Source organism: Pygoscelis adeliae, unplaced genomic scaffold, assembly GCF_000699105.1.
Source record: "Pygoscelis adeliae isolate BGI_AS28 unplaced genomic scaffold, ASM69910v1 Scaffold74, whole genome shotgun sequence".
Lineage (NCBI taxonomy): Eukaryota > Metazoa > Chordata > Aves > Sphenisciformes > Spheniscidae > Pygoscelis > Pygoscelis adeliae.
This window is the reverse complement of record NW_008824665.1, coordinates 835689-844918: the sequence shown is the minus strand read 5'-3', so window position 1 is coordinate 844918 and position 9230 is coordinate 835689. Positions and strand designations below refer to the sequence as shown.

At 37.5% G+C, this 9230-nt stretch overlaps 1 protein-coding gene across 1 annotated transcript in view; it reads left to right on the top strand.

The window, feature by feature from the left end:
* Window positions 1-9230, top strand: part of COG3 (component of oligomeric golgi complex 3) — a 33445-nt gene that overhangs the window by 19208 nt on the left and 5007 nt on the right. The window contains exons 16-21 of the mRNA XM_009322850.1: window positions 4-119; window positions 1782-1871; window positions 3768-3888; window positions 6195-6283; window positions 6383-6517; window positions 7734-7809. Of these exons, the coding sequence (XP_009321125.1) occupies window positions 4-119; window positions 1782-1871; window positions 3768-3888; window positions 6195-6283; window positions 6383-6517; window positions 7734-7809 (627 nt within the window). The remainder of the gene's footprint in view (window positions 1-3; window positions 120-1781; window positions 1872-3767; window positions 3889-6194; window positions 6284-6382; window positions 6518-7733; window positions 7810-9230) is intronic.

The following is a 9230-nucleotide window of genomic DNA, read 5'->3' as shown; positions in this document are numbered from 1 at the left end:
CAGAATCCCTTAATCCCAGGCACCAGACCACGATTTCACCAGCAGATCTGCATGGAATGTGGTATCCTACTGTCAGAAGGACTCTAGTGTGTCTCTCCAAACTGTACAGATGTATAGATGTATGCAAAAATTTCTTTATCTAATTTTTTTAAGTGAAGTTATGAAGTGTGTAGCACCATGTCTAAATATTTTAATGTAAATTAGGAATGGACAATTACTGGCCTCTATCTCTTAGTCTTTTTGCCGCTATCTTTATGTAAAACAAGTGAAGTGACAAATTTAGGTCATCATTTCCAAGACAACTTTGTATTTATAGAATTAGAAGAAAGTCACTGGTTTGTACATCTGTTGCTTTTGCTATTACCGAAATACTTCAGTGTCTGATGCTCAAGATACTTATCGCACCAAAGTTCAGGAGTGAATGGGACAGGAAAGAACAGAAAGTTCTGGGTCGATTACAGAGAATGATCTTAATGCTGAAATTACTGGGTGAATGTGTTTCTTGTTATGTGCTTTGCAGGATGTTGCATAGCAACATCACCTTCATCAGACAAGGTGATGTTTCTGGTCTTAAAAATGGTGACGCTACTACTTCTATATTTTGGAAATGTTATCAAAAATTTTTTGTGGCACATCTTTTTACCTTCCAAAATGTAGGAGACATTTCCAAAGTTTAAGACAGTAGGAATCTTCATGTCTAACAGAAACAAAAGCAGTGTTTACTTCACAAGTATTTTGAGGCTTGCCCTTTAGAATCTGATTTATGTCTGTCACCTAAGAGCATAAAAGGCTAATAAGTCTCTGAGAAACATAATGCAAGTGTTTTTGCTTTTCTGTACGTGTTGTATCTTTATTAGATACGTTTAATGCATTTCAAAATATCTTTGATAGGTGTTACGTGAAACTGCTACCAAGATGCTATTTGCTTAAAAAGAAGCTGGAAAATATTAGTACTTCATTGCTTAATATATCAATCTCATTAAAGATAAATGAATATTTGCTCTTGTTTTCAGCTAGACCTTTGGAGATGAGGTCGTTCTTGTGTTGTTTGCAAGGCTCATTTGTAGTGTGTCTGTGCAGTGATTTATTTATTTTTTCACTGGGATATTCTAGCAGAACTGGTACGCCTTGCCTGCACCCTGTAGGTAGGAAAAGACATGAATGAAGTGGCACTGGCAAGTCTTGGGGCAGTCAGGGCTCTCATGTACTACCTTGGAGGCGAGCTGTGTTCCTACAGCTAGCTCAGCCGTATGATCTAGTTGCTGCAGCTTAATGAGTTACTCTGTGTCACCTGGGCCATGGCAGCTGTCATGTTTGTTTACTAACCTGGTGCAAACGTGAGGTAATTTGAGTTTGCTTGAGGTTAAGCTCACTCGAATGATCTCATGTCTATTGCAAGTATAAATTGCACACACAGATAGTTACCCTGACACATGAAGTGTCTAGTCGGGTTACCCAGTAATCATCGTTCGTGCCGTTAGCTGTGAATGCATTAGGCGTCACTGACCACGTCACCACCTGGGTGCAAATTCAGAGGCGGAGGGTGAAGAGGGCATGCTTGAGTGCATACCCGTATCCAGTCTAACTAAGTGCTGTGGCAAGCTTTTATGTATGAATGCGCCATCCTGTCTTATTGCATTTAGATGACATGTTTGTAGCCAACTAATCTAGAGTTTTATGTGCTGGTAAGCACATCCTTCACAAAACTACAGCTCTTAAATTCTGCTTAAGCTTTGCCAACACCTTTTTTTTTTTTTGGTCTGATTTCCTCTTCCCTGCAGAGGGCAGTGTTTCAGGGATTATCGCAAGAGGCCCTATCTGCCTGCATCCGCTCGCTGCTGGGAGCTGCTGATTCTATCAGCAAAAACAAGGTCAGAATCTGCTTTGGGTTTGATTTCTTTTTTTTCACCCCCTGCATACCTAAAGCCATGAAGCAGTTGTTCAGAATTCTATTGAAATCTCAGTGAAAGCATGTTTCTCTGCCCTCAGAGACCTGATGGATTTGCCAGCTTTTAGTTACGGTTAATGTATTGTAAAGCAAAGATAATGATTCACATGCTAGCCTATCTGAAAAGGTGGAATACAAATCGTAGCAATCGTCCTTACAGGCTGCTCTAACTCATGTGAATTCAGTCAAGTGATACCTAAAGAAAAATTTCTGCTACAAGTCTCTGCTCCCTATATTTGTTTTCACTGCCTGTTACTCTCTTCTCTTTTTCTGTCTCCATTGTTTGAATTTTCAAAAATCTTTCTAAGTATTAGATTCACTGGGAAGATTTGTTAAGTATTCTCCGCTCAGAACTGTCTATTTTCAAAAGGTTTGATCTGATGTGTTGCTCAGAATTCAATGCAGTTTCATCAAGTCATTTTAAGTGTTACTTTAAGTAGTTGGAGTAAACCACCTTTTTTCCTGTCACAGTTCCTTTAATACAAATACTGTAGTAATTTGCTAATCCCTAACAGCCAGGAAGTGATTTTTTTTTTTTTAAAAAAGGAAAGTCTTAGTAGGCTAAACTTGTTGGATTTGTATAAGCAGTAAATACTTAGTAATGAAAGAAGTTTTAGTTGCTGTTAGAAATGAAGAGCTGTTTTGAAGTATTTCTTTTGAGTGTCCTTTGAAAAATATCTGTTAAATGTAGTATCTTCAAAAAGAAATTCAAACCACGTTTTCTTCTAGCTTGAGCAGATAACTATTTCATATGTAATTGATTCAGAGTTCTACAGTTAATTATCCATTCCAGCACTGTATAGTGGGTCAGCATTGACTTTAAGTATTGCAGAGAATGAAACTCATCCCATGGTGAACCCTTGATAGGTTGGCCCAGGACTAGGATCTGTACCACTTCGTTCTTGACGCATGTTAATTTAACGTTATCTGGTGAAAACGTGCATGTAATAATAGAATAAAAAAACCTCAAGAAACCCTTCCACCACTTATTTTCAGTAAACATTTCTATTTGTTAAAACTGCAGATTTAAATCTAATTTCTTCTTTACTGTTAACATTATATCAAGGAAAGTTTTCTGTTCCAGCTTGCAAAAGCAAATTTGAATTCTTGAGTCTTCCTCCATTTACCTCAATGAGCCATGAACTTCAAAGATTAAAAGCAGCATGCAGTACAAAGCACATAGCTAAATAGCAAGCAGTGCAAAAACTGATCGTCTCAGTGGTGTGAACTTGGCCTTGTTTTATTCTTTGTGTCTTTGCTGTACTGTTTAGAAATTAACCAAGCTTTGTGTTTAATGACATAAGAAAAATGCCTTGTAAGACCTTCGCACAATGCCACAGTTCATCAAGGTTATTACAGAAACATTAGCTGTTTGGCTTTTTTTTAATCATCGTAATGATTAAAAAAAATTTAGAACCTTGTGTTTTTTAACTATAAACTATATGAATTACATTAAATAATTCCTGGCTCTTATGAAGAATAAGTTTGTGTCTCCGAAATAATGGATACCTGTACTTAATGTGGACATTTAGTGATATGGCTGTGTAATCTAATTTTTCTAAGAAATGTGAATAAAGTCTGCTTCTGTAGAGCAATGTGTTAGGAACAGTACAGAAGTGGGATTTGTTGATCCCAGAGTGCAGTTAATGGCACTACAGACTAATGGAAAAAGCTTGTTAGCAAGATTATTAGTATTAATTTTGTTATAGGAAGTAACTAATAAAAGTAGAGGTGTTGAAACTTTGCTCTTCATTTAATTGTGGGTGGTTGTTTTTTTTTTTAACATATAATGCATGTTCTTTCTCTTGTTGTGCTGTAGACCCAGGTTGATGGACAGCTTTTCTTAATAAAACACCTTTTGATTCTTCGTGAACAAATTGCTCCTTTCCACACTGATTTCACCATTAAGGAAATTTCCCTGGACCTTAAGAAAACTAGAGGTACTAAACAGCTGCTGGCTACAGAATGGGATGGGATTGTCCTCCCTTAATGTGCCAGCAAAAGTTCTGGGTTTGTTTTATGTTCACTTGCAATGACCTGTTCGCTTGTTCTAATCTCTTGCTTTGTTCTTACCTTCTCTGAAAAAAGCCAAAACCATTCTCTTATTCAGGGCGATTCAAAATATATCTAACAAATGCTTTATTTTTTTATGAAATGCGTTTGACTGCTTTTTGCTGCTGACCTAACTTATTTATCCAGTCCTTCTTAAGAACAGCTAAATAATCTACGTTTCTATTGCACCGAGATGTCTTTTCCCTTTTCTGACCCTTTAAAGGAGTATCTTTTGTTACCGCTGTTTAGTAGGTGAATTTAACAATACGTAGTTGACTTGTCTAGATTTCCTAGACCTTTCTGTGAGGTTTTGTTTTGGAAAGGATTTCTTACGTTGCAAGTTCAATAAGCAGTATTGTTGAATAGTTTTATGTAGCAAATATGTCTGTTGTAGGAAGGGAAGATAGAGAGTAGTGGCCATGGTCATGATTTTTAAAATTGTACTGTGGTTCCTTTGTAAAATGCAGAAAAAAACCTCTCAATACAAAAGTGAACTGTCATGCACTTGTCAAGTTTATAAAGATAATGGGAAAAATAATTGGAAGCATGTCAAGTTTTTCTTCTTCCATTCCAGAAGAGAAAGGTGAAGAAATAACTTTTCTTTCCTGCCATCTCATATGCTGCTGTTTTAACTCTGAAGCAAGCAATTCTTACACTAACCATTTCACCTGTTGCATTTGAACATCAATGAAACCTCCTACCTGTTGAGTAGTTTCTAGTTGACTGGAGGTTAAAGGGCAAATACATCCTTTTGGTGTCTTGTCCTGGCTGACACACAAGTTTGTTCTCCATCTTCATTTAATTGAATAAATTTTTGTGCCAGCCAGTGCTTTGCAGGTGGTAGTGGTAAGTACTGGAAAACGCTTTCTTTATATTGGGTGGTGGCGGTGGTGTTGAAAAGGTGTGTGTTGTGCTTAATTCTTAATGTAGTGTAGCATAGGCCAGTAGGGCTTTTATATTTGGGATGAGTTGTAGAAGAAAAATAACATGGCTAATAGTTTTACCATGTTCTAGCCAAGCTTTCTGCACATAGATTTAAGATTTAATTTGGGATTTATAGGCAAATGGACACTGCTTAATGTAAAAGTCATGCTTCCGCCCAATTTTTTTTAAAGTAGTATAATGCTAAGGTTCATGTAACTGATGTATGCAGTGGGGAGAAGTGACTTTCACACTGACTAGCTCATAGGCTTCTCATCAAGAACTTGGGCTCTTTTTGGAATCAGTGAAGTTTCTGGGAAATAATTCAGAGAACAAAATGAATCTTTCTCTGCGGCCTCCTTTAACTGCATAGGAATGCAGATTCTTAGTTCAGTGCAAAACTTACATGCCTACATATCTGGTATTCCCTCGTTGTTTAATGCCTTTGATAGCACTTCATTTAACTCTCATGTCTTGTTTCCCTCCCATTGTTTTATACAGCAAGGGGGGTGCAGAATTGCTTTTGAAATGGAAAAAAAAAAAAAGGCAGATGGATGTGTAGGATGATAAATGAATGACATTAGGTCAATAAGCCATACTGAAACTGTAGTGATAATTTTCTTCTTCCCAATTTGACTAGATTTCAGGTTGACATCCTGTTAACACTATAGGAATAATTTCAGTATCTTGTGTTAATTATAGATATTGTTGCTTTTCCTTCTTGGGACTTCTGTGGAGACATGAGTATATAACAAAACATTAAGGTTGATGTTTAGTCCTAACTAAAATAATTAAGCACAGAGGAAAAGAGTGTCAGCTCTAAGTTATTTCATGCAACTGTACTTGGTTTTCCCAGGCAACGTGGGCCAAATTTTGCATATCATTCATAAATACTTAACTACATAGCTTATGTAAAAGTCTTTCACTTGTAGGTATAGTTACAAAAGGAAAAGAGCTCACGGAATTTGCGTGCTGATAGCACTACAGCTAGTATCAGTCACTTCTTAGGTTCATGTAATGTATTCATCTGTTTAGACTGTGCAACTGTTAGATTCAGGTTTACCATAGGTGCAATTAAAAAATAGTGGATCAAGCTTTGTGTGCTTCTGTGCATGTGCACTTTGTGCATCCACACCTAGCGGTAGTGGAATCATTAATGTTACAGTCCTAATCATGCTAGGCCATTTTTTATGCGTAAATGAGTGATAAAAGTTTTTAATTCCTGGAGCTGAATCCCACTGACTTACAGCGTGAGTGACTTTCTGATTCACAGATGCAGCATTTAAAATCCTGAACCCTAAAACAGTTTCAAGATTTTTTAGACTAAACAGCAACAACGCCTTGATACAGTTCTTACTGGAGGTAATATGGAGTCTTACTGCATTAAGAAAAATTGGGTCATTTAAGTGGGTGGTGATCTCTGGCAAATAAAAAGGAGAGAATTGTTGTCTTCTGTTCAAGGGTACTCCAGAAATCAGAGAACATTATATCGACTCTAAGAAAGATGTAGATCGTCATCTGAAATCAGCTTGTGAGCAGTTTATTCAGCAGCAAACCAAACAGTTTATAGAACAGCTGGAGGAGTTCATGACAAAGGTACAAACATGTATATTTGTTAACCTAACTGAAATAGTGGTAGGACAAGGGAATTAGTATTTAAATTGGGTATAGGAGAAGCTGCTAGTTCTGTCTGATTAGCTGAAGATGATGGCATTTCCCATTATAAGGTCGTGCTTCCTTTTAAGTTCCAACAACAATTTTCCAGGCATTTTTGAGATTAATGGATTAAAGGAACATGACATAGTTTGTTTTTAAAAGCAACCCTTATGCTTTTCGGTCAAGAAGCTTTAATGTTTCATTGAGTTGAAACAGGTCTGTGAAAGTTGGCAGGAGCTTTTCTGTTTGCAGGAAAACTCCTACGTTGACTGAATTCGTAAGTCTTCAAAAACAATCTATCTTGGGTCACGTGTATTCTTGAGGGAGGTCTTAGACTATGGCTGTGAAGTGTGTTAAAAGTTTCTGTTCTCAGCATATTTTACACCAGTGAGGTGCTTGCTGAGCAGGACTTTCCTCCCAAGTTCTGTTTGTGACAGAAATTCCTGATAAAAGTTGGTCAGAAAGATTAGGCATCCTAGGGGATAGAAACAAAAAAAGATGTCTTGTTACAACACACTTCTTTCTAGAACTTGCTCTAGAGCTCAGGATTTCTAGGCATCTTGAGAAAACCACACAGCAGGATCTGTTACTTCTGGAAAATGAAAAGTGTGATGTGGATCCTTATGTACTGAGAATAAGTGGCATGACATCTCAGAAACTGGGGCTACAGCATTGCATGGACATCACAAATATCCCAGCTGCTGTTTTTTGAGAATTTAGAAGATTACAGTATTAAATTTACCGATGCCTGTCATGTTGGGCTGGGAGACAGTGGCATGCCTAAAATATGGTAACTGGTAATGGTTGATAGATTGTCCAAGTGATCCCAATGATTCATTGGGAATCCGGGGAGTTTGGCTAACCTGCTTAAGTATAAATCTCTTTTGAGGTTTTGTATCCTTAGGTGCCTAAGCGTCTTTGTAAATTTAATCCCATTTTGAATTTTACTTTCAAGAAGTGGTCATGGTTGTAGTTTTGAATTGCATTTCTGTCAAGCTGCTTTCCCTGTATGTTGTTAAGTCAGGGCATGGCAGAGAGAGAGCAGGGGAGATTCCGTACACTGCAGTATCTAAGAGACTTGTGCAATTGTTACTTGGTCACTTTATTGTGAATTCAACTGAAAGAAACATCATTTTGATGATTGTACTTGTTTCAGGTAGCTGCTTTAAAAACAATGGCCACTCAAGGAGGTCCCAAGTACAGCCTTTCGCAGCAACCTTGGGCACAACCAGGTATTTGCTGTTTTATATTCACGTTAACTCTGAGGTGCTTGTAAGCTAATAAAGCCATGATCATTTACTACTTTGAGACTTCTTCTAAAAACTTCTCATCAAATGAAGAAAAAGACCCTTTCCATTCACCATTTTTGGTAGAGCAATATAAGCTGCATTATGTGGGGCTCGAGTATTTCAGAATGTCATTTGTCTCTGTGCCTGACTTCTAAAACGTAGGAATCTGAAAAGCTGGCCAGATTAATTTGGACTGTGAGACTGTGATTGATTTGGAAAAATTTGAAGTACCTAAGAACTGCCTACCTTTTTCTTGAAAATCCTGGCTTCCATTTTTACTTGTGTGCTGGTTTAAATGTCTTAAGATACCTCTAAATCAAAACATGACAAACTTCAGAGTATGTATTTAATTGGCGCAGTAGATGAATGATGGGTATTTCTCAAGCTGTGACTGTTCTTGCATGAAAACAGCATTTCCCCAGCTGCATACGGAATGTGCTTAAGGAATTATTTGATTACATTAAGATAAAGCTTTTGCTTTTGTAGGAAAAAAACGCATCTGCATTGAAGCTTTTATTGTCTGTACACTTGGTACCTACTTCCTTTTCAGTTTTCTGTCACTATGCAAAAATGGAATCTAGCTTTGTTTCCCTCTTCTTAAGAATTCAAATACGAATGCTTCATAGGAACATTTGGAGTAGTTTGGATGTTCCTGGGTTGTTTTGCTCTTCACATTACAAAGTTGTGCTTCTGGGTGACACTGAGAAATCTGATTATTCCAATTCATACATTGGAACCTTCTGTTGCATCATGTTCTTAAAATGCAAAGCCAGCCACGTTCATTCATAATTCAGTGCTGCTCTGTGGGTCAGATGCTCTCAAGGGCTAACTGGAGCTTCTACTTAACATCTCATGCTTCTTCAAGAGTATTTTAATGTTTGTTTGGAGAGAATTATGTGTGTAGAGGCAGATCTAAGCAGAGCTTCTGCTGTTTCTTGGAGTCATTTGTCTGGGAAGCAAGAGTAGGCAGAAAATTTAGATACAGTAGAAATTGAGGAGAAGAAAAAAATAAACGTAGTATATTAACTTTGGTACTTTAAAGCTACGAAATGTATTTTTCCCCTGCCCTTTAAGCAAGAATCTTGTAAAATCATTAAAATACCTAGCAATGAAGAAGGAAGGTCTTGTCTGAGAGAGGATTCCTGCCTGGTTGATTCAAAATCCAGATGGCTGTGCAGCCTTTCTTCTTACAGATGTGGCCTGTGGTCAGTAAGGAGAATTTGTGATATGCTGTTCTCTTTACCAGCCCTGTTTATTTCCCAGCAATTTTTTTTCGAAGCAAGTTTTCTAGGGGGGGAGCCTGTGTAGAACTTTGTTGCTGTTGGAAGGCTGTGACTTCAGGAATCTCAGGAGGATGTGGTAGC